Source organism: Erinaceus europaeus, chromosome 13 (assembly GCF_950295315.1).
Source record: "Erinaceus europaeus chromosome 13, mEriEur2.1, whole genome shotgun sequence".
Taxonomy (NCBI): domain Eukaryota; kingdom Metazoa; phylum Chordata; class Mammalia; order Eulipotyphla; family Erinaceidae; genus Erinaceus; species Erinaceus europaeus.
In genome coordinates, this window is record NC_080174.1 from 18,522,761 (window position 1) to 18,548,477 (window position 25,717).

General features: G+C 38.0%; 1 protein-coding gene across 4 annotated transcripts in view; it reads right to left on the bottom strand.

The window, feature by feature from the left end:
- COL12A1 (collagen type XII alpha 1 chain) overlaps positions 1-25,717 on the bottom strand; it is a 145,168-nt gene that overhangs the window by 24,377 nt on the left and 95,074 nt on the right. For all 4 annotated transcript variants that reach the window (XM_060205391.1, XM_060205393.1, XM_007516304.3 and 1 more), the window contains 15 exons: positions 25,136-25,282; positions 24,178-24,294; positions 23,816-23,962; positions 23,336-23,410; positions 21,722-21,861; positions 18,466-18,589; positions 17,260-17,403; positions 15,700-15,864; positions 14,354-14,392; positions 14,119-14,257; positions 11,368-11,510; positions 10,996-11,105; positions 6,727-6,876; positions 4,789-4,866; positions 2,458-2,544 (listed from right to left, as the gene is read on the bottom strand). In XM_060205391.1, coding sequence (XP_060061374.1) covers positions 2,458-2,544; positions 4,789-4,866; positions 6,727-6,876; positions 10,996-11,105; positions 11,368-11,510; positions 14,119-14,257; positions 14,354-14,392; positions 15,700-15,864; positions 17,260-17,403; positions 18,466-18,589; positions 21,722-21,861; positions 23,336-23,410; positions 23,816-23,962; positions 24,178-24,294; positions 25,136-25,282 — 1,805 coding nt within the window. The remainder of the gene's footprint in view (positions 1-2,457; positions 2,545-4,788; positions 4,867-6,726; positions 6,877-10,995; positions 11,106-11,367; positions 11,511-14,118; positions 14,258-14,353; positions 14,393-15,699; positions 15,865-17,259; positions 17,404-18,465; positions 18,590-21,721; positions 21,862-23,335; positions 23,411-23,815; positions 23,963-24,177; positions 24,295-25,135; positions 25,283-25,717) is intronic.

The following is a 25,717-nucleotide window of genomic DNA, read 5'->3' on the forward strand; positions in this document are numbered from 1 at the left end:
GAATAAAGAGTCAAATGTTATAGTGATAACCTATAATATTATCTCACAACTAAGGAGGAAAAAAAATTCTACTTCTTAAAACACATCTAAACCACTTCCAGGCTATGATATTATGATTACAAATAAATATTAAGTAAGTTGCTATGAATTCAAAATAAATTATGGACATTCCAGTGACATTTTGATTTTGGTATGAGAAATAGTGTCAGGATTCCTCAGGGGGAACGAGGCAGGAGCGAGTTTGCTAAAAGGGGTCTTCTAGCACATCTTGGCAGCAAACAACACGCAAACCTCTTTTAGGGCACCGTTGCAGAAACGGAACCTCTTTATGGACACAGTTACAAGTTTGTAAAGGGGTAACTGTGCAGGGGAAGTAGCTAGCTGGCCAATGAAGTCAATGTCTCCTAATAAGGGAAAAGAGAGCAAGGCAATGAGAAGGTATGGATGGTGATGCAGGAACAGGGAAATAGAAATATAAGGAAGGCGAAGCCCACCAGAAGAGGAGAGGGGCGGGTGATCCATCAAGGCTGATGGGAAGGTTGGAATTTCCTGGCATACTCTGGCCACATCTTGCACGACCGACCACAAGGCTGGCATGCCAAGGGGAGACTGATAGACTAGCTTCCAGGGGGGGTCAGCCACCCATGCTCAAACACACATCAGACCCACAAAATATGGCTACAGCTAACCTAAAATCAATCTGCACTGTGTGCTAATACCCAAGAATAGTAAGATCCAGTCTTCTGAGAATCTCTGACCTATTCTTATTCTAATCAGGGGATCCAGCATTGATCACTGTGACATCTCACTACATCTTCAATGTCCTATTTTATATTTTCTTGGTCTCCTGGTCTCCTATGAATAGACTTGGTTGACATCTTCCCACATAAGTTATTCCAAACCTTAATACTATCACCTAAAGTTTATGATATCATCACATACAAAATGTATTCTCCTTATGCTATTTTTGTAATATGCTTACTATGTAAGTTGTAAAAAAATCTAGTTTCTGAGCAAGTTGTTTTTGGGTTTATTTGTCACAGTTCCACAACATAACTACAAAAATTTTTCAGAGGATGTACACATTTTTTCAGAATTATGTGATTATAGACAGAAACTGAGATTCACATTTGAGTTCAACAGAAAAACTCTTGAATCAGTTGGTACTGTTCATTTCTGTGTGGTCTGAGAAATTTGCTGAAAGTTTCTTCCTCATTCATTCTATTCCTGAACTCAAAACATACTATAGGGTCTGGGAAATAACACAGAGGGTAGTGAACAGTACTTGCAAACAAGATACCCCAGGTTCAATTCCTGGTAACATCAAAGGTCAGGATTCTGGGAAAAGGAGGGGGAGGGAAGGAAGGGAAGGGGAGGGGAGAGGAGGGGAGGGAAGGAAGGGAAGGGGAGGGGAGAGGAGGGGAGGGAAAGAAGGGAAGGGGAGGGGAGGGGAGAGGAGGGGAGGGAAGGAAGGGAAGGGGAGGGGAGGGAAGGAAGGGAAGGGGAGGGGAGAGGAGGGAAGGAGAGGGGAGGGGAGGAGAGGGGAGGGGAGAGGAGGGGAGGGAAGGAGAGGGGAGGGAAGGAGAGGGGAGGGGAGGGGAGAGGAGGGGAGGGAAGGAGAGGGGAGGGAAGGAGAGGGAAGGAGAGGGGAGGGAAGGAGAGGGGAGGGAAGGAGAGGGAAGGAGAGGGGAGGGAAGGAGAGGGAAGGAGAGGGGAGGGAAGGAGAGGGAAGGAGAGGGGAGGGAAGGAGAGGGGAGGGAAGGAGAGGGAAGGAGAGGGAAGGAGAGGGGAGGGGAGGGAAGGGAAGGAGAGGGGAGGGGAGGGGAGGGGAGGGGAGGGAAGGGAAGGAGAGGGGAGGGGAGGGGAGGGGAGGGGAGGGAAGGGAAGGAGAGGGGAGGGGAGGGGAGGGGAGGGGAGGGGAGGGGAGGGAAGGGAAGGGAAGGAAAGGGGGAAGGGGGAAGGGGAAGGGGAAGGGGAAGGGGAGGGGAGGGGAGGGAAGGGAAGGGAAGGGAAGGGAAGGGAAGGGAAGGGAAGGGAAGGAAAGGGGGAAGGGGGAAGGGGAAGGGGAAGGGGAGGGGAGGGGAGGGGAGGGGAGGGGAGGGGAGAGGGAGTAATAGGAAAGATAGGAGGAAGAAGAGGAAAGAGGAGAGCTGGCAAGAAAGCTTACAAGAAAAATAGCTCACTTGAGAGTTGTGAGGTGCCTACTACTTTGTTATAGGAACAACCCAGTTTCAAGCCCTGCCCCCACTGCACTGTGGGAAGTTTCAATTCATTCTCCCTCTATCTCTCTTTCTATCTGGAAAATATCCACCCAGAGCAGCGAAGCCCAATAATAGTAATAATAATAATTGGCTTACTCTGTCCTCAAAAACATGAATGACCAGAAACATGCCATGCATTTTATACTGACAGAAGGAAGATCATGCCAGGTTCTATAAGACCGCTCAGTTTCCTTACCGCTGGCCCTGGTGGTCCTGGAGGTCCAACACTGTCCTGTGTACAGGTGCATGCATTTGGAAGGGCAGGGCACTTTGCTTCATCTCTCTGAAATGTTAGAAAGAGTATTTTATTTATTTATTCCCATTTATTGAATGGGGGGAAAAAAAGAATATTGCTTTAGAGTAAAAATGAAAAAACAAAGTTTCTCCTATCTGCCTGCCCTCTTCTTTTAAATACACAAGGAAATCTGTTTCCCAACTTGAAGAAGCAATTCCTAGTTATCATTACAAGGAGCTTTATACCGAGTCTTGTTTTACTACTTTCTCCCTGTCTGCTACGAATGTATGGTCTATGGACCCTGAACAGTCCACAAAGTCTGATTCTCTCAAGGCAGGTGGGGCTCAAAATTCTACAAATCTAAGAGCTTTTTTTTTTTTTTTTATAGCAACAGTGTTAACTTTTTAAAACTGATAATTTCCTATGGTCCACAAATGATGTGAGGAATATCCAAATGACTTTTTGGCAGAAAGAAAGGAGTCCTACCCCTGCTTTATGCTTTACTTGAAAAGAGTTCATGAGACTAAAAAAAAAAAAGGGGGGGGGCGGGTGGTGGTGCACCTGAGTGCGTAGAGTGCGCAAGGACCCAGGTTCAAGCCCTGGTCCCCACCTGCCGAGGGAAAGCTTCACAAATGGTGAAGCAGGGCTGCAGGTGTCTCTCTGTCTCTCTCCTTCTCTATCTCCCCCTTTCCTCTCAATTAATGATTGTCCCTATCCAATAAATAAAATAAAGATAATTTTTAAAAATGTATAAAATTACTACCGGGACTCATGGTGATTTAATCCAGTTTTCTCTAGTTCAGTCTTAGAGAAATTTGGAATATTTCAGTCATTAATCTGTATTTCATTCCTGAATAAAATTGCAACTCCTTTCTCTGGCTTACAAAACATTATTTGCTCTGTCTACCATGACTCACCTCATCCTGAGCAGATGTTTACCATATTCCTCCTCTCATTCGTTCACTTCAGCCCTATTTCTCAGGTATTTAGAGAGCATTGTGTCCTGAGGACGTTTTCATCTAATGTTCTTTCTAGCTGAAATGTTTTTTTTTTTTCCTCCATCATCCACATCATTTGTTCCCTCACTTTAGTCAGGTCTCTGTTTTAATACCACCTTATCAGTAAGGACTGATGGTTCTTAACTTGGTCCTCCCTTTCTCCTTTTACCCAAATTTGATTTTCATCCTAGGATGTTTCACTTTATAACGCAGTATATATCTACTTGTTAATTCTCCCTCTCCCTCTGTATCTCACTAGAATATTCAGTTTTACTGTTCTAAACCTGACACATTGACTAGTGCCTGACTTATCACAAGTGTTGGTTGAATAAGTAATGCAATTTCAATCTATGGCTGTATTCATTCCATCTCTTGTCAATAGTTTCAAATCCTTCAACATTTAACTTTTCAACTAGGACCACTTACACAGATAGTGCAATAAAGAACCATCATCTCAAAAGATGTAGATAGATAAGATAGATAGATAGATATAGTTACTTCTTTTTAATATTTATTTATTCCCTTTTGTCACCCTTGTTGTTTTATTATAGTTATTATTGTGTTTATTAATGATAGAGTTACTTCTACCATCAAACATAGGTAGTCAGAAAGGCAGTGGCTAATTTTATAAGTGGTGATATCTGACAAGTAATCAAAGGACTTTACAATAATTGCATCTTTCCCCAGAGACCCACCCAACTAGGGAAAGAGAGAGGCAGACTGGGAGTATGAACGACCGACCAGTCAATGCCCATGTTCAGCAGGGAAGCAATTACAGAAGCCAGACCTTCTACCTTCTGCAACCCACAATGACCCTGGGTCCATGCTCCCAGAGGGATAGAGAATGGGAAAGCTATCAGGGGAGGGCGTGGGATATGGAGAATGGGTGGTGGGAATTGTGTGGAATTGTACCCCTCCTACCCTATGGTTTTGTTAATTAATACTTTCTTAAATAAAAAAATTAAAAAAAACAATAATTGCATCTATCAAACATACTGACATGGCTGGATTTTTTTTTTTTTTTTTTCTCTATAACCACTCTAGGTGATAGGGAAAATTTCCAAATGTGGTCTGGTACATTTCTGGCTTCCAAAGGAGAGGTCACTGACCCAAGCTGTGGCAGCTGATGAACACACACACACACACACACACACACACACACACGGTGTCTCTTGGTTCCATCTAGAGATGTAGGTGCTGAGTGCTACTTCCTCTCCCAGCCCATCTGCGTCAGGAGGGCTCATTCCTGGGGGACTGTTAAAAGTAGGATAAGACTCAACCCCATTTTACTTACCCTAGAAGGAATATCACAGCATCTGTCTCTACTGGTCCACACAGGACTGCAGACGATATCAAAACTCTGGATTTGGAACTGCAAACAACCAACAGCAACATCAGCTAAAGATGCATGAAAAACATTTTATATTAACATTTCTGCACTTTAACCTCTGCTGACTTCTCACGCAAGACTCTCTCCAGGGTTTTAAGCCCTTGAGAGCAATGTAACCCTAATCTGATACAGAAATGACATACAGATCTAGGTCTGAGGGAAAGACAGAGTGAAGGAAAAATGCTTATGGGCAATTCCCACTTCTGGCTCACTTCCATGACTCAAATAAAATGTTTGGCTGAGTTTTGTTTTGTTTTGCTTTGCTTTGCTTTACTTTGCCTTGTTTAAGGAAATGTTAATTTTTTTTAACATTTTAATTCTTTTAATGTTTAAATAAACTTCACAGAAAAGTCTCATTTTATAAAACTACTCCTCAGTTACTCTAAAATTGATGTTCTTTGCATAAAATATTTACCCTAGTGGATGACTAATAACTTTTATGATTACTTTCCCTTTACTTATTTCAATATGGTATCTACTTCATTTCTACATTTTGAAAATTAAGCCCTACTCAGGGGCCAGGTGGTGGCACATTTGGTTAAAAGCATACATACAGTGCACAAGGGCCCAGGTTCAAGCCCTTAGCCCCCACCTACAGGAGGAAAGTTCACAAGTGGTGAAACAGTGCTGCAGATGTCTCTATGTCTCTCTGCCTCTCTATCTCTCCCTCCTCAAGTTCTCTCTGCCTCTATCCAATAATAAATAAAATTTTTTAAATTAAATAAATAAAGCCCTCCTCATAAAAACCATCAAATATTATTTATATATAGTCATTCTTAAAAAAAAAACTGATGTAGTTGTTCTCTTTGAATGTCAACTGAAATATTCAACAAAAAGTATGGATTTTAATTACAATCATATTAAATTTGCACCATTTGTTTCCACGTTATGAGATAAAAAAAATGTTATTTGTGAGGGAAGAAAACTATGCCAAAAATCTTAAGTTAAATAAAAGCAATTTTTGTTTAAAGTAATAGAAGTAAAAAGTCTTAGCTTTGTAGAGGACTGTTATTGTTGCATGAAAAGTTACATGCATTTAGTTATCCTGGGACAAAGAAAACTTTCCCTTTGAAATTTTATTACTAAATAAGTATTGTGAGTAGGGTTATCATGAGCCTGTCTCAAACTTGAGCCAAGGTAGAGAGGGAAATAGCTCAACAAGTAAAGTACAGAGCTTGTAATGTAAAGTGAGTCTGATCTTCAGCACTGCATAGGCTAGAGTAATGTTCATCTCTCTCTCTCTCTCTCTCTCTCTCTCTCTCTCTCTCTCTCCCTCTCTCTCATTAGTAGAGATAGATTTTTCTTTAAAACTTGACCAAAAGTAACTTGAGGACAATGTGGTCAGTTAACTGCACTTCTAATAGATCTTTCTTCTGAGACAGATAATGACGCCTCTGTGAAGAAGACTAAATTCTAGTGAGAGTCACAACCAGTGTCCCCACATGTGTCATGCCCTGATTGCACACGTACTATTAACAATTACTATTCCTGAATAGCAACAAAGGAACTATTTTAGATTTCACTGGTTATCTTGGAAGCTATTTGTATTTTTCTCTTCAATTTGATCTCTGATGTTCTGACACTTTATTTTGTTCCTAACAATAAAGCCTATTACTGTGTTCTGGCAGTAGACTTTTTCTCAATGTGATTTTTCTAATGTTTTAATTTGACCAGGAAATTTGATAGTTTATAGCTCACTGAGAAACAAATCTTCACTGTATTGCTTTAAAAATGCCATTAGTCTTAACACAGGATGAATATTGTGTGTGTGTGTGTGTGTGTGTGTGTGTGTGTGTGTGTGTGTGTGTGTGTGTGTGTGTGTATTCAAAATGTTTCACTTACTGCAGCTGATTTCCTCTCCCCTTTAAGCAGCTTTCCAAGAATTTCATAACCATCAGTTGTGATATTTCCAGCTTCCTTGATGTCTTTCTCTACAATTTCATAGCAATCGATGTAAATCTTGACACTTTTTGATGTCACTACTATATGAACCTAAAAGAGAACATTTTTTATCTTTATACTATTTCCCACTGTGAAAGAAAAAAATGGTCTGAGTATGTATATTGCCTATCACAAGTGCCCAAAAAACAGTATTCTATAAATTTTTCTCATCCCAAAATAAAAGATTCTAAAATACAAAAACAAAATTGTCACTAATTCATTAACCACAGGAAATTAGATGGATGAGTCAATTCACCCTCACACCTCCAACCCCCATCTCAGGTTTCTTTCATCTGCTCATACCACGTCTACTCCCCTTCTAGTCATGCTAAAATGACTAGAGGCAATGAAGAACATAACATAAGATAATTCTGTAGGCTATAAATAACTACCATATAGAAATTAATGTCATTTCCATGTCACTATGCTCTATACAAAAGAGTCTCTGATCTTCCTCATTGATTTTGCTAATCAATTTTAAAATTCTTTCACCCCAATACCAAGCGAAAAGAACTTACTATATATATGCCTAACATATTACAGCATTAGTATTTTCCTACATAAACTTAATTCTGAAAACAAATAAAATTCAACATTCAACTGCTGTATAAGAATAGAAGCCTGAGTTGATTTATTGTTTTATCTAACATTGAGAGTGAGACCTTTCCTTTCATAGGATTCTCTAATTCCATTCCAGATGGTTCAATTCCTAACAAAGTCCCAAAACCTAGATATAGACCAGGTCCCATGAGATACAGTATAGGTTCATATGTATCCATAAATTAGGGCAAAATATATACCTGAAAGCAAAAGTGCACAATAGTCTGCAATGAGTCAATATAAAGTTCATAATGAAATACTGTCTACTTAGACTTAGATACCCTCCTCACCTACTTGCTATTATACTTCCCTCACTCACTCCAAAGTTAGCCTTATCAAAGCAAGGACTGCAAAAGCTGAATAAGGGCAAGAAACTGGCATACTTTAACAATGACTCTTTAGTCACTATCAGGCCACCCCATCAGCTGGGGCCTTATTCAGGGAGTCCTGAGATTCCCAAACAGACATGATGGGCCTAGACCTCGAATAGATCCCTCTCTTTATTGTTACTGGTCACCTCTATCAGGAACAACACAAAACACCCCTTTGTGGGGCCCCATTACCCTCAACTTGGAACAACAGCAGAGAATATATCATCCTCTGAAGGGAGGCTAGATAACATACTCTATATTCCACCTGAGAAAGATGAGTCCTGAAATTGGGGCAGCTTGGGACGTTCTTACTCAGACCACAGAATGTGAGCTCAGATCTACAAGGATACAGAGGTCACAAAGGCTTCTAAGCTGAATATGGGTCCCAGATCACATCAAATGGATGGGGTTTACAGTCAACAATATTTATACACCTTTCCCATATTTGGGAGCTACTCTCTTCCCTGATCCAGATTTCTGGTCCTTTTCTCAGCCATGACATCATCTCCCCAGACAATAACTAGGATCCTCCTGCATATCAGATTTCAGGCTCAGGGGAAAAAAAAAAAAAAGCTAGTGTAGCCACAGACCCTTTGGAAAATAACTAAAATATGCCTACTAGCTAACTACAAAATAGAGACGACCCCCCTTTGGAAAATAACTAAAATATGCCTACTAGCTAACTACAAAATGGAGACGACCCCCCCCCCAACTCTTCATCTGCACTATTCCAGCCTTTAGGTTCATGATTAGTCAATGATTTTTTTGGCTTTATAAGTTAACTTTCTTTTCAGCCACCAGGTTCCAGATGCTAACATGATGCCAACCAGACTTCCCTGGACAGACAACCCCACCAATGTGTCCTGGAGCTCTGCTTCCCCAGAATCCTGCCCCACTAGGGAAAGAGAGAGGCAGGATGGGAGTATGGATCGACCTGTCAATGCCCATGTTCAGCAGGGAAGCAATTACAGAAGCCACACCTTCCACTTTCTGCATTCCAAAATGACCTTGGGTCCATACTCCCAGAGGGTTAAAGAATAGAAAAACTATCAGAGGAGGGGATGGGACACAGAGTTCTGGTGGTGGGAATTGTGTGGAGTTGTACCTCTCTTATCCTATGGTTTTTTCAGTGTTTCCTTTTTATAAATAAAAATTTAAAAAAGAAAATAAAAATTGCTTGCCTTGCATTATCCACTGGGGGGTAAAAAGAATCTTAAGAAATATATTCATACAGATAATAAAATTAAATTAAATTAAATGATGACACCATATAATTTCTAAACTTATAGCTGTCCTCTAGCTGTCCTCATAATTCCCACTTATTGCAAGACAAATTTTCAATTAAGCACTTGATAATTACTTCAAAGTTTGGTTCTGAATTAAAAGGGACAGGGATCTTCTTCAGTGCTTTTAAATCATTAAACAAAATACAAACTCTAAAAACATCTTTAAACTGTAAATATTTTCACGTTACTACCAAAACTAGAATTACCACCAAAAATTCACCTGGGACAATTATGTAAAAATCTGAAAATACAAACATTTCTTTATAAGCTCATATTTTAAAAGGAAATATCAAAAATAATGATGTTGACTTGGAATCACTACTATTCACTACAAACTTCTGCTATTTCTTACTCAAGTAAAATTAAGCATTTCATGAAAATTGGAAATTTAAAAAAAAAATCCTAAATGGCTGCAGTTGGGGGGTTTTTTGTTGGTTTGCCTCCAGGGTTATTGCTGGGGCTCAGTGCCTGCACTAAGAATCCACTGCTCCTGGAGGCCATCTTTTTTTCCATTGCTGTTGTTGTTGCTGTTGGATATGACAGAGGGAAATTGAGAGGAAAGGGGAGAGAGCGATGGAGAAAGATAGATACCTGCAGACCTGCTTCACCACTTATGAAGAGACCCCCCCCCCATTGTGTAGGTCCTTAAGCTTAACTCAATGCACCACCACCCACCACCCGGTGACAGCTGTTTTAATAGAAGACAATATTTCTAATATTTTAAAGAGGTAAAGGAAAAGATAGTATGCTTAGAAAATTACTCAAATATCAGGTTTTTGTTTGTTCTGTTGCTATCAAAGTTATCACTGAGGCTCAGTGCCTGCACAACAAAGCTACCAATCATGGCAGTCACTTTTTTTTTTAATAGAGACAGAAAAAAAATATCAGAGGGATGGGTTAAAGGAAAGAGACACAGAGAGACAGACACCTGTAGCATTGCTTCATGACTTATGAAGCTTTCCCCCGGAAGATAGGGACCAGCTCCCTGTGCATGGTAATATATGCACTCTATTGGGTGCATCATAAGTAAAGAGGTAAAAGATAACAGCCCCCATGGTTTGGAAAGGTGGTGGGTGATACAGTGGATATTGTGTTGGATCCTCAAACATGAGGCATGGAATTTGATTTCCAGCATGTGCTAAAATGATGCTGTCATTATTCAGTAAATGTAGATAAGTCTTTGAAAAAAAAGAGAAAGAACACAACTAAATGGTTTTGCTCAGATGTAGACTACAGATAACTGAAACAAAGAAACTTGTAAAAGAAATAGTATAAAAGAATTATTTTATCAATTGAAATATAGGCCTTAAATTGAATCTTACGAGACATATAGAAATGTTCACATGCCCTGATGTAGATAAGTGTATAAAGTATAGAATTTCCATGTGTGAAGTCCCAAGTTCTAGCCCCCAAACCACACATGCTGTAGTGATGTTCTGGTGGTCTCTCTATAATTTTTGGTTTTTTGCTTATTTGTAAGGAAATGAATTTAAAAATTGCAAAAATTCGTAACAAAATGGTAGGCATAAAAAATGGTATACAACATGGCATTCACCACATAATTCAAATTTTGAAAAGCTGTTAGCATTGTAAATATGCCTAAGTATCAACATTAATTATCTCTTGGCTAGTATAACCACTACTTTATTTTAAATTTTAAACTTTCTCCTTGAAGTTAATCAGATTATCTACAATAAGATTTTGCTTAAAGATGCTGGCAGTTTCTACCAATCCAACATTATGTGTTTTTTTTTTTGTCTTTTCTTTTCTCCTTGTTTTCATTAGTGATTTAAAAATTACGAAATAGTAGGGGTACAATTCCCAACATAATATTTTAATAAATAATAATAAATTAGCTGTTGTCTTAAGTTACGTTCTTTTTTATAGATAATCAGATCATCTTGTGTTTTTACCTTATGAAAACTTCCATAAAATAATGTCTTCACTTCCTCTGTGTCAAAGGTAACAGTCTGCGTCTCGCCCCTTGTATCCTTGTTAAAGAATGATAGCGTCTTGCTGGAAGCTATAATAAACATACAATTGTTATTAAATCACATGTTTGGTATACTTTATCTTGGAAGTATTGACTAATAATTCTTGTTGGAAAGATTTCTTAAGAAATAATTTCAATTGAGAACAGAATTAGAAAAATGCTAATAGGATATATTTTAAAGGCTTTAAAAATAAAGCTTACATTAAGTAACTATATAGTGGAAGGTTCTTAAAGATGAACAAAATAAAATATATGTAGACATATATCTTCAATTAACAATAAAAATTCTTACGGTCTGCAATTACTCCAACTTGCGGTTTATAGTCTCGGTCTGTAATTTGCCAAATTGCGAAAGGGTCACTGGGAGTTTCTGGGAGAAGTCTGAACAATAATATAATTGTGAATGAAGAAGGGAGTCCATTGGGGTGCAATTCTCTGTTGGATAAAACAAAATGAATGTATGAATGAATGAGCATTTCTTACCTGTATTCTAGGACATTGTGTAACAGCTAAAGTGCCTGAGTTCCTGAGTTCAATTCACAGAAACACCTGTGTCTGAATAAATGCTCTGATTTCCTCTTTCAGAAATAAATATTGTTTTTTATTTTTAAGTTAATTTCTCATTAGAAATTAAATCTTTGAGCCAGAATCAGATTGTGGGCAGTATCAAAAATCACTGATAATAATTTGACCTGCCTGCATATTAGATACGGAGAGCAGATTTGGAAATGACATCAAAAGAGTAAGCATTAATGACACATTATGTAAGTAGCAATAGGTAAATGAAAATCTGATAAAGTGGGAGTTGGGCATGGTGTAGCGGGTTAAGCACAGGTGGTGCAAAGCACAAGGAATGGTGTAAGGATCCGGGTTTGAGCCCCTGGCTCCCCACCTGCAGGGAAGTCACTTCACAGGGGGCATAGCAGGTCTGCAGGTGTCTATCTTTCTCTCCCCCTCTCTGTCTTCCCCTCTTCTCTCCATTTCTCTCTGTCCTATCTAACATTAAGGACAGCAATAACAACAACAACAATAAACAATAAGGGCAACAAAAGGTAAAGTGAATAAATAAATATAAAAAATTTTAAAAATCTGATAAAGTCACAAAAGTCTGAGAAACTGTCAGTTTTTTGTTCCACTTCTATAACTGATTTTTCAAGTTCCATAAACAATTTTAATTTTAGACAGATAAAAATTATATATATGGATATAATTTAAAGAGAATTAATTTTACTAGAATGACTTAATTACCAGTGTCAGGAATATAAGATCAGTTGTAAAGAAAGTGGGTTAAGTGAAATGATTTTAATTTTTCCCTTCTATGTCTCCTAGGAGTCATAATTTGAGATTCTTCCTTTGAAATCAAATAATCTCCAGAAGCTCAAATGTAGCACAAAGCAAAAGCAATGATAAATGTTAAAGCAATGTACATATGCAAACAGTTAATGATGACACAGGAATGGAACGCCATTAAAAGAAACTGTTTCTTGGCTCTAAGTTTGGTAGAGAAAAAAAAAATGTGGTCCCCTGGGTTCCTTCAAAGTTGACTGGGAAATTTCTGAAGCAGAATTGATGGTTTTCTGTCTGCATACATTCAGTAACACTTTCACCCTAGAGGTAGGAAAAAAAGACCTTGATAATTGCCTCTTGGACAGAAAGAAAGCTATTCCTCTGTGAATGTTGACACAAGGCCCAGAATTTCTCTTGAGGGACATGTCCCAGTACAACATGACTACTACTCCTGAAACATAAAAAAAAAAAAAGTCCTCTGGAAAAGCTGATAAGGTCCTTTTTATACCTATTATCGTCATAACACTTCTGTTAAAAATACTTTCTACATATAAATTTAGCTCTGTCGTTTTCTCCTTCCTTAGTTAATGAGTACTGGGTGAGGGGGAGAGATAATTTAATTGCATTTATACTTCTTTTGGCCTCAAGTTCTACTTCTGGTAGCCCAGTAGGTTGGCATATGTTAAAACGTAGAAATCCTATCATAAGGAGATGGGAGTATTAAGAGTCACTGAAAAACTAAAGCTACAAACCAACCAACACAGTTAACTGTGAAGGAATTGGGAATTTAGTGTGGTCAGGAAACAACAATGTTATCTGTACTTCTTGAAAAGAAATTAGCTTTGGTTTCAGTCTGAATTTTCCATTCATTTTCCCAGAGTATTTCAAATTGCAGACACCATTTTCTGCCTCTGTCCAAAGTTTCTGAAAGCTTTATTTCTTCTTCTTCTGGCCTCTCTGTAAGTTGCCAAAGACATATTTTCAATATTAAAACGTTCTCATTTTTAATGAGTCAAAAATACATATCTGGGTTATCACCCCAGGTGCAAACCTTCATGAAACAAAATAACATCAAGAGCTACCCAACAGTTTGTCAGAGCACCGGCCAGTAAAAACTAACCACTGCCTGCCTGACCAGGGATAAGCAAAACTACTTCAGTCTTTCATCTTCTAAGGACTAAAACACTACAAAGAATGCCTACTCTTATTCTGAGCTTATTCCGTCCAGACTGTCTACACCACAGGAAGAAAATGTTCAAGAAGTTATGTTCCTGTTTGAATAGCCTCCTTTAGAAGAAGCTTAACGGTATACCTCACCTTAAATTCAAAGGGGTTAGTAATCCATAATACCACAGGACCAGATTGAAATTCGTGAGTCTGAAAGCATACAGCTCGAGTTCTAGACCCCTGTGTGAGCTGATGGGAGACTTAAGCCAACTATTTAAGAAAACTAGACAAGGCCATTCATAGGGAATCTTCTAATGATTCTAATATTTCAGGATTCAAAAATGTCATCACAGAAGCCAACAACCTCCTCCAAAACTGTCTAGGCTTGTAGTATTACATCAATCCCAGTGCATGATGGTGTAAAGAGACCTAAATTGGGCATGAGAGTGTTGTTGCAGACACTTACCACAGAGAAATGAGAAAGTGTACCTTTGTGTCAATAACTCTACTGTAATCCATTAACCACCACCACCACCCCATCCCCTCAATAAAGTGGAGGGGGATAAAAATCCTGGCTTGTTGCACTTACGCTGTGGGCTGATTCACAAAGGCATTCTTCTGAAGCTTGTAGGATGAGTAGCTGGGGAAAGACCCTGACTCCAGAGAGACCCCTTGTACAGAAGCAAAACTCTTTTCTGTCAGGTTATATGCCTCCAGCATCTTAAAACCTTCACATCAGAAAAGAGAAGAATGAAATGAGCTCAGAATAATTAGTATATTGCTTATATCCTGAAAGAAACTAGACCAAAAACATAAATGCATACCTGGTGAAGTGTAGCCATCCAAATAAATGAGAGGACAACCTGCAATGTAAAGAGACTGTTAGGAGCAGCTCATCGACATGATATAAAAACATCTATGCGGAGGAAGCAGTTATGTGCTTACATCAAGTACCAAACTTGTTCTTTCATTTGCAAAAGCAACTGAACTAATTTGATCTTTCTTGCAAAAATTCCTGTGTATAGGATAGATTATACCAGTGACCAGGGTAGCCAATGTTTCCTGAATATTCTTCAGTACAAATGGGAATTTTAGTATTTTTATTTATTATTATTTATTATTATTATTATTTACCAGAGCACTGTTCATCTTTGTCTTATGGTGGTGTGGGGATTGAACCTAGAATTTTGGAGCACCAGGCATGAGAGTCTGTTTGCATAACCATTATGCAATCTACCCTCCACAACTTTTAGTATTCTTAAGAAAAGAATTAACTAAAATATAATCAAGGAGGGATACATGCTGCTTCCACCAGGTAATCTCTCTAGAATTGGGGCAAATGGACAAAGAAAAGAGTGAGTTGACATAAATAATTAATTCAAAGGAGGTCTCAAAACTACACATCAGGCTCAACCTGATGCTGTTGACTGGCTACGGAAGAAGGGCAAACGCTAGAAGAAGAAGAATTAATCTTTAGTCTCGCCACAATTTTTTTGTCTAGCTATAACAAGAAAAATCTACACACACACAAAGTAGAAACCACGAGAATATTGTGGAGACCACATACATAAGTCTGCTGTTTCATTGTTCTTTGAAACACAAGGTTGACAGAGCAAAACCCAATTAATTCCTAATGAAGAAAAACATCTCAAAGTGCTTCTAAAAGTCAGTTTGTAAGATGATACTAATTTATTCAAATGCCACAGACACTGGGGTGGTGGGGAAAAGATATATAAAAACATTTCCTGGGGCCAGGTGGTAGCACACCTGGTTAAGCACTCACATTATGGTGTGCAAGGACCTAGGTTCAGGCCCGTGGTGAGGACCTGCAGGGCTTCAGGAATCTCTCTGTCTCTCTGTCTCTCCCTCTTGAACTCCTCTTCTTTCTCAACTTCTCTCTCCATCCAATGTTAAACAAAAAATATATTTTTAAAAACACTTCCTTTCGATCAAAGAAAGATTATTATATCTTCAAGGCTAAAAATGGACCTCTCTGAGAAGGACTCATTTCACATGATCTCAGTAAAGACAATGATTCATCAGGTTCCCAAGTGATTTCCCATGATCTTCTTATACACAGATGGTTCCCGTATAAGACAAGAAATTGAATGTTAGGTAGTTAACTTTTGAAAACAAGTGGTATTGTGGATTCATGTGGATCATGGCTTACTTGAAGTGGCAGTCTCACAGACAAAGGTAATAAGGTTGTCTTCTATCTTCTCAAAGGACTCAAAGTCATCCACTATAAACACATGCCGTTCACTTGGTTTGCTGGCAATGTTGGCCAGCTCATTGTAGTCAACGTCAGCCACACCAACAACAAACACACTGAACCCTGCAACCAGTGCGTAAAGAGCGAGTTACAACTCCCTTTCTCCATTCTCTATTGTGTAAAAAATTCAAAGTAAAATCTTACCAGAAATGTTGCAGTATTTTCTCAATTAACATGCACTTTTTTTTCAGATCTTTCTTATCACATTTAATTAATTATATTTACTAAAAATAAAATTCTAGTAAAGAGCGGCCATTTTAATAGCAAAATAAATTTTAACAGGGAATACTTCTCTCCTCAGATCTCCAGTTTTAAGAATTCTAAAGGTTTCTTAGACACCACTAACGTTTTAATCTTCTATGACTCAGAAATCAAGAGTGGGCTCATTTTAAAATCTGATTTCTTGAAGCTGGTTTTCTCAGCAAAGTCAAGTGAGAGGCATTACTTTTAAAGTGCCCTTTTAAAGTGGAATCTACAACTCCCGCCGGCAATAAACTTTCATTTATTTGGGCTAAAATAAATAGTTTTCACCCTTAAAAGTTTAATCAGAAAGTACAAAAATAGTCTAGAAAAGGAGTCATTAATAGTTATATAATTAGATTAAAAAATAACAGCTTGAGGATTAAGCATTCCTAACCCAAACTTAAGTCAGCAAAATAAGGATCAACATACATAGAAATCTGCTCAAAGCGCATAAAGCAATCGCAATGATTTATAAAAAGATAAGCACAAAGAAAAACCTCTCCTGAAAGAGGATATTACAATTAGTTCTAATGTCTCATACTTTTAGCCAAAGAATCATGTATGTCCAAAAGGCACATTTCATGTGAATAGGCACTTTGTAATTTACTATACTAGATCATGCAGAGCATAGAATTCTCTCTAAAAGTTGTCTAGTTTTGGACGCCACTCTGAGACTGGTAAAGCAGGACAAAGATTAGTTAAAGCAAGTGCTACAAGTATAAAAGCTTTCTCTCTAATAACCATAAATAATATAAACAGCAATGTTGCAGGAGACTGTCAGAGCATTTGCTTGCCAAGATCTGTCCCCAGTGGTCTTGCTAGTCCTTTACGAGGTACCTTTCTCAATCTGCTAGATTTTATGCCCCTGCACGTATAGGAACTAATACTGAAAAATCAATTCTGTTAGAGTAGGAAGCCTGCTCTGGAATCATCATTATTGTTTTCCATAGCCTTCCTAGCACTGTGAGGAAATTGGGTTTGCTCACTGACAGGTGCTGAGTCATCTCTTAGATGAAACATTTACCATGGCATTTCTAAGAAACTACTAAACCGTTCCACAATTAAATATAATCCAACATTACAAGGTACAGCACACCAAATTAGACAAGAACAAAGCAATCTCCACAGTGTGGGTCTGTTGCCGTCACTCCTGAATACTGGACACTTCAAATAGCCAGTGCAATCTCCAGTCATCAGATTTATGCCTGAGGTTACCTGACTGCTGAATGATGAAAGCTGCCTTCTTGACTTCATCCTGGGACCGGCCATCAGTGACTACAACCAGAACCTTGGGGACGTTTTTCCTCATGCCACTTTCCCAGGTCAAGACCTTCTCCTTGATAAATGTGAGAGCCTTGCCTATAGAGGGTGACATGGAACATTTTACCATCATCTCAGTGGGAACTATTCAAATGCCACTAGCCATAGATAACTGATAAAAATTCCACAGAATGTGAGCTCAGACCTACAGGGATGCAGAGCTTACGTAGGCTCCCAAGCTGAATATGGGCCCCAGACCAAATCAATGGGGTTCACAGTCAACAATATTTATACACTTTTCCCATATTTGGGAGCTACTCTCTTCCCTGGTCCAGCTTTCTAGCCCTTTTTCCAGCCATGATATCATCTTCCCAGACAATAATTTTCCACCTGCATATCAGGCTCAGGCAAAAACTAGTAAAGTCATGGGCCCCTTGGAATATACCTAAAATAGACTTTATAGCTTTTTCCGAAATGGAGACCCAAATCTTCATCTGCAATATTCTTGCCTTTAGGTTCATGTTTAGTCAACAATTTGTTCTACTTTATATCTGAACTCTTTTTCAGCCACCAGGTTCCAGATTCTACATTGATGCCAACTAGACTTCCCTGGGCAGATGGCCCTACCAATGTATCCTGGTCACACACACACACACACACACACACACACACACACACACACACATACACACACACACACACACACACATACACACACACACACACACACACACACACACACACACACACACACACATGCTTCCCCAGAGCTCTGTCCCACTAGGGAAGAGAGACAGAGGCTGGGAGTCTGGATTGACCTGTCATTGCCCATGTTCAGTGGGGAAGCAATTACAGAAGCCAGACCTCCCAACTTCTGCATCCCATAATGACCCTGGGTCCATACTCCCAGAAGGTTAAAGAATAGGAAAGCTATCAGGGGAGGGGGTGAGATACAGTTCTGGCAGTGGGAACTGTGTGGAACCGTACCTCTCTTACCCTATGGTCTTGTCAGTGTTTCCATTTTATAAATACAAATTATAAAAAATAAAAAATAATATTTTTTCAAAAGAATTTGCCTAGTAGAGTGAGATAAATAATCAATGCAATTCTTCTTTAATTGCTTTGGATAGGGATGTCTCTATATACTATGATCCACCATACCTGTTCTTGTGTTTCCTCCTCTGTACCTAATATTCTGAAGGGCCCCAAGAGCTAAGGCCTTATCATTGTATGTGTTCAGCTTGAACTCGGACTTGACCTCGTCACTGTATTGCACAAATGAAACCTGAAAAGCAATGTAATTTGAGGGTGAGGGAACGTCATCTTTTATATATATATATATATATATATATATATATATATATATATATATATATATATTTCCAGTATTCTAGTGAATCAGCTACAGAGTAAGGAGAAAATAATTTCATTAGACCTGACAGAATCATAAACCTTCTGTAGCTAGTACTGTAACACTGGCCACTGTAGCCTCATAAAATCCTCTGACTTCTCATCTTTGATGAAATTATTAGGAATGGATATCTGCAATGTTAATTCACTGTGAGAAGGAACCATTTACTGAGAAACAGTGGTTCTCAGTAAATGGTTCCTACTCACAGTTCTTCCTTATGCTAATATAAAAATATTGCATGTGCAAGGACCCGGGTTTAAGCCCCCAGTCTCCACCTGCAGGGGGAAAGCTTGAGTGTGGTAAAGCAGGGATGCAGATGTCTCTCTGTCTCTTTCCCTCTCTCTATTCTCCTATGCTATTGATTTCTGGCTGTCTCTATCCAATAAAGATTATATATGTATATGTTTTTATATATACATATATATATATATATTGCATGTGTGATAATAACCAACATTCAAGCAAACTTAGTGGCAGTTTTATTTAGTGTATAAAGTATAGTCTTTAGTCAAAAGTCACTAAAATTATATTCTGTCTCTGACTATGTGGCACTGGGCAAGTGTCCAAACCTCTGGGCTTTGGCTTCCACACCATAAAAATAAAGATAATTATACTTACTTTCTAGGAATTTTTTGAAGAACTAATCACCCTATGTACAAAATAGTTGGAAATTACAAATGAAAAATTATATAACAGGATGGTTGGGGTTTTTTTTTGCTTTTATTGGACATTTTAATTTTAGAAGGATGAAAAGAAGGCTTAGTGATTCACACACTAAGTCAGGAATGTAAATGGAATAACTTTCATTCTTCTTGAGTTGGAAAAATACTCACAGGATTATGTAGAGATTTAAGATTTAATATAGTACATAAAGTGCTATTACCTAAAAGAAGCCATGATGTCTTTATGGTTTATGTCAAAATCTCTTTTATTGTAGTGTCTCTAAGATGTCATTATCAAGAAGTACAAACAGACCAACAACAGATGAAATAGAAATCAAGAAGAATGAAGAAATATGGAAGAGAATAACAATAACAACTATAGAACCTCAAATAAGGTGTCAATGATTTAGGTAGAAGACCATCAGGGCAGGCAGTGGCATACCTGGTTGTGAACACACGTTACTATGTGCAAGGATCCGGGTTCAAGCCCCTAATCCCCACCTGCAGGGGTACACTTCATGAGCACTGAAGCAGAACTGCAGGCATCTCTCTTTCTTTCGCCCTATGGCCCCTCCCTTCTCCATTTCTCTCTGTGCTACCAAAGAAACGGGGTGAGGGAGTAGAGAAACAAACATCTAGGAATAGTGAGTTCATCTTGCAGGCACTGAGCCCCAGCAATATCTCTGGTGGTAATAAAAGAAATTGAATAAAAATTAAAAGGCCATCAGGAAATGCTTTAACAGTATATAAACAAAATGTTTCAGGAATACAGACTGCCTGAAGCCATCAAAGAAGCCTTTCAGAAAGGGTGAGACTTCAACTATTTCCTCCAGATTGCAGAATCCAATAAGTACTTAATAATAGTTTTAACCAAATTCTTAGAGAGAACTAAAAAGAGCTCCTAAAACAGTTTAGAGTCAATGGACGTGAGTATTAATTCATAAACACTAAGGATGAAAGGGGCTTAAATGTGTAGGTTAGAAGTAAATTAGTAATTGTCCTTTGGGGCCTCCCATGGAAGGATAAATTTCTCTTAATTCTTATTCTAGGGACCGGGTGGTAGTGCACCTGGTTGAGCATACATGTTACAGAGGGTTCAAGCCCCCGGTCCCCACCTGCAAGGGGAAAGCTTTGTGAGTGATGAAGCAGGGCTGCAGGTGTCTCTCTCTGTCTCTCCCCCTTCCTATCACCTCTTCCCTCTCAATTTCTGGCTGTCTCTTTCCAACAAATAAATAAAGATTAAAAAATTTAAGTTTGAAAAGATAAAATAAATTCTTATTCAAGAAAAACAAAGAAATTTGGAGTGATTCCCCTATCAGAAGAGTTCTATTATATACCTGTTTTCAGAGTAGCACAATTTGTAATAGCCAACTACCCAAATACAAACAGATATATAAAGTCATCTCCTTTGCCTGATCTTGCTTGAAGACATCACGTTAAGTGAGATGAGTTTTTAAAAAAGCACGCACATACACAACACTGAATGATCTCACTTATGGGTGGAACTTAAGAAATAATGACAGAGAGGGAAAACATGAAGTGAAACTTGGAATTGGGTGGGGTGTACTGCACCACAGCAAAGGACTCCGGGGGAAGGAGGGAACGGTAGGGAGGGGAGAAAATCTTGAGTTCCTGTTGCACAATGATAGAAAAGGACCTAAGCTGGGAAGACAGTGTTCTGCAGAAAACGTTTATGGAGAGATGAGAGTATGTACCCAATGTGTCAACAACCGCACTGTAAACCATTAAACACTCAATGAAAGGGATTTAACAATAAAGAAGAGAAATATGATATCCAAGAATTATTTTAATTAAAATAAAATTGGAGTGGAGTGATTCTACAGCAAGATAATTGGAAAGTATCATTTTGGAAAAATAAATTAAATACCCTGAATCAAAGTGTCTTTCTCCCAGTCAAATAACATCTGAATATCATGGGAGAAAAGCATCAGGGTGCTGCACTCACTCCACCACTAATTCCTCTGACTTAGTAGGGCATGAGCATCACAGTGTATTAACTCCAGAACATTATTTGAAGATGCCCTTTTGTAGAAATTTATCACTATTAGAAATTTTCAGGAGAAAGTTAAAGTCAGAATTCCCTAACTGTTCCAAACAGGACTATATGATCTAGCCAAACAGAATACCAAGGAAAATATTTATTTCATCTTCTTACCCTTGATGTGCAACTTCTTCCTCCAACCCCAATGAATAAGTAAAGAACATAGCAAATGACTCAAGTCAAAAAGTAGTTTAAACTGCAAAGTCTTTCTTCTAAAAAGAGAAGTTCAAATGAAACAGCACAAGCTTATAAATGAACAATCACTTAAGGAATTACACCCACCTGGATTCCAGCAGGGCTGATTTCATCAAAGGCTCCCACAGTATTGAAGATGAACTTCACAACTTTGTTAAAATTATCATCCCCGATACTCCAGGAGGCATCAGTCAAGAACACAATATCTGCTTTGGCCCCTTTGCAGACTGAGAATAAAGAGATAGAGAGAGAAAGAGAAAGTCCCTGAGTCTCATGAATTCTTTCATACAAATAAGAAAAGGATAGTCTAGCACCTTGTCATTCAAAGGGCCTTTTAATAGCACAGAACAGATGCAGAACCCTGAGTCCTCCTGCAGGTTGTATGTGATTATCAAAGATTTGGAGCAAGTAAGTTGTCTTTTAACTTTAAATTAGATGACTTAACTCATCCAGAAGGAAGGAAGGGAGAGGATAAACTAAAGAGATATCTTTAATTCCATAAAACCTGGAGATTCAAAATTTCTAAAAATAAAAAATTTAACAGTAATATATAGACATTTATCATGTAGATTATACAATAAATACTAAGGGTGAGCTCTTATGCAAATTATAAACTCTAGGGGTTAATGTAATGTCAATATACCATTCTGATCTGAGATGCTTATAGTGGAAAGGCATAGGGGTGGGGCAGACAGGAGAACTTTACAGACATTAAGGTCAATTTTCCTGTGAACTCAGTTGCCCTAAAAAGTGAAGTAGCAAGGAAAAGAAGCCTGCATTTAAGTCAAAGAAATTTAATCCATTTCTTTTAAGAACATAAGTTAAAGAAATTGGTTTTTAATTTTACCCTGTTACAATACACTTTTAAGTTTTTTTATTTAACAGGCACAATAAAGTTATAACATTGTTGAGTTTACTAAAAGAAAAGAAAAGAAAAATACTTTGAAAATCCAAGCTGCTTTTAGTTAAGCAGTGGTAACAAGCTGTGAGAAAAGAAGAAACTAGTAGATAACTTAACAAAGCAATATGAATATTCCTAAATTATTGACATAGTTCAGTGTAACTTTTTTGCCAGTTTATTGCAAGTGACAATTATGTCTCAAATTATATATATATATATATATATATATATATATATATATATATATATATATATATATATTATAGCTTTGTGTGATCCAAAACACTTCTCAGGTCAGAAACCAGGAAAACTAGAGCCAAAGACCTCAGAAGCTACAGAGGTTCACATTAAAAAAAAAAGGCACATCTGACAGAGGCTTAGTTAATGTATTCCTGACCTAATTCTGTGAAGTTGTGAAAACAGAATTGCAACTGAAGAGCTGAAGTTGTTTATGACTGAGTTTGTTCACATCAAAATGTGCCTGGAAGGGGAGAATAAATTACTGGTACTATTTTTTTTCTTTTTAATCTAAAAATTCTTCAGTAAGAATAATAAGCCAGAACCATCATGTGTCAGGTATAAATAAAGTACAGGCTACCTAATTAAGAAAGTATTAAACCCCTAACTGCTCAATGCATTGCCTAATCTTTTTTTTTTGTTATTTATTTATTTATTTATTTTAATTTATTTATCAAAACCATAGGATAAGAGGGGTACAACTCCACACAAGTCCCATCAGCAGAACTCCTTATCCCATCCCCACCCTTGATAGCTTTCCTATTCTTTTTTTTAGTACTTACCATCCCGAGCTGGTGGAATGGTGGGAGGAGGGGGAGGTGTGGGTGGCTCTGTAGGGGCTTCTGTTGGTTTTACAGCTAGAATTTAAAAAGCAGTGGTTAGAAAAAGAACAACCTGCACACATATCAGAGAATAAATTTTCAGAGGGCTTTAAATCCTTGATAACAAATCAAATCTCATGAGTGCTGACATGCTGACATGATTCTTTGCTAGATTTGGCATCTTGTGTAATCAGTCATTCAATATTGACTGACAGTTGCAGAAAGGAAAGCCATGAAACATACACACACACACACACACACACACACCTACTGCAGATAAAAGTCCTAAACCAACTGTAGATGCCACCTTCAAGAACCACTCTTAACATCATTGCTACTGTACATGTGGAGAAGTGCCTACAGGAGACACAGAAGTCTCTCACATTGGGAATGTTCTATTCGGAAGGCTTGTAGAGACTTTCTAGATTATTCAAAACTTACTGGTATGTTCTTTGATAGGAACACCTGGTCCCTCAAGATTAGGTGTCTGTACAAACACAGTGACACCATAGTCCGTGTCTGGTGCAAGGCCAGTGAAGCAGTGACTGGTTTCAGATCCACGCACTGTGATTTCTTGTCCTCTGGTTCCTGATCAAAACCACAAAGAAAGAGGCCTGTGTCATCACCAATTGTATTTATGACATTGGTTAGTTGGTCCAAGAGTTGTGGTTTGTTGTTAAGCTGTATTTATGACATTGGCATGTATTATTTTATACACAGAATGGTGTCCTTTTTGAATTTTAAAATGTTAATACTATGTGGTATTATTATTATTGTTGTAATTATTATTATTACACACATACCATCTGCAGGGTTTAATTTTAGCCTATAGGAGGTAGCTGCCCGGTGAGCTGACCATCTGACACAGAATGTGTCCCACCCAACCTGGTAAGTTTTCAGATCCGTCACATTTAAATACACTACAAAACAAAGAAAACAATAGACATAGGTTTTTCACATGAAGAAAAGCAAAAAAAAAAAAAAAAAAGATATCAGACTATGTAACTTACTCTAAAGGCAGGAAAATTCTATATACAGCCTCTCAACAATATGAATGTCAAAACCATCTCATGGAAAACAAGAAGAAATTTTTCCTGAAAACCTATCTGCTAAATCCCTAAATAATTACTAATAATAACTTAAAATCCTTTAATGGACCAAGTAAGTAATCGTATCATTTCAGTGAAACCTTTCAAGCAAATCAATGCATACATTTTTATATCAAATGCCAAAAAATTACATCGCATCCCAATTTTTAATTTTATCAATCATTCATGGATGAATTCATAATTTCTCTAATTTTTATATTTAAAGATGTGCTATGGAGCCGGGTGGTGGCGCACCTGGATGAGCGCACGTTACAATGCGCAAGGATCGGCGTTCGAGCCCCCAGTCTCCACCTGAAGGAAAGAAGCCTCACAAGTGGTGAAGCAGTGCTGCAGGTATCTCTCTGTCTCTCTTCTCTATTTCCCTCTCCCCTCTCAATTTCTGTCTCCAAAAATAAAGATAATTATAAAAAAATTGTTTTTAAAAAGATGTGCCGTGCTTTATGGAAAATAAATATATTGATCTAATCAACTACAATTCTGTACATTCAGTTACATTCTTTATGTATCTGTCTTACTATATGCAAAAATGCCACATCATTTCATGATTATGGAGATCAACACACGTCAAAAAGAAATAAAATTAAGATTTGCTAAGTTGATAATATGTACTACTTTTTTTTTTCTGACAACCATGGAAAGATATGTGACTCACATGTAGTGCCTTGGTCCATCAGGGGGACACTGAGTCCAGAATCATACTGAGCATAAACACTCACATCGTAGGTCGTGCTGGGATTGAGATTGTGCAGTGTGTATGATGTCACTTCTCCAACAAATGCCTCCATGGGCTCACTGGAACCTTTAATAACAATAATTTTTAAAAACATGGAAATATGCCACTACTCATCTCAAGTTTTCTTGAAATCAAATATCTTGACTTATACTCAAATGAGGAGGTAAAAACCATTAACTCCACAGCCCTTGATGAACTCGCTCATTGTAGCACATGCTACATTCTGTGAATGTAAATGGAGAACTATAAGCTAAGACTGAATTCTTGACTCTCTTATTCTCAAAGCATAGTCCAGCACCTAGAATGTAGTATGGGTGTAACCAATAATCTTTAACAAATCAATCACATAAATACCCTAGACTCTCAAGCCTCTTCTCTAAGCACCATGTCACACAGTAGATGCAATTTTCAAATTGTCGTAGAGCTGACTTGAGAATGTCTATCTTGATCCGAAATCTGAAAAGTTACTAAAAAGTCCTATTACAATATTCCCTCTTTCTT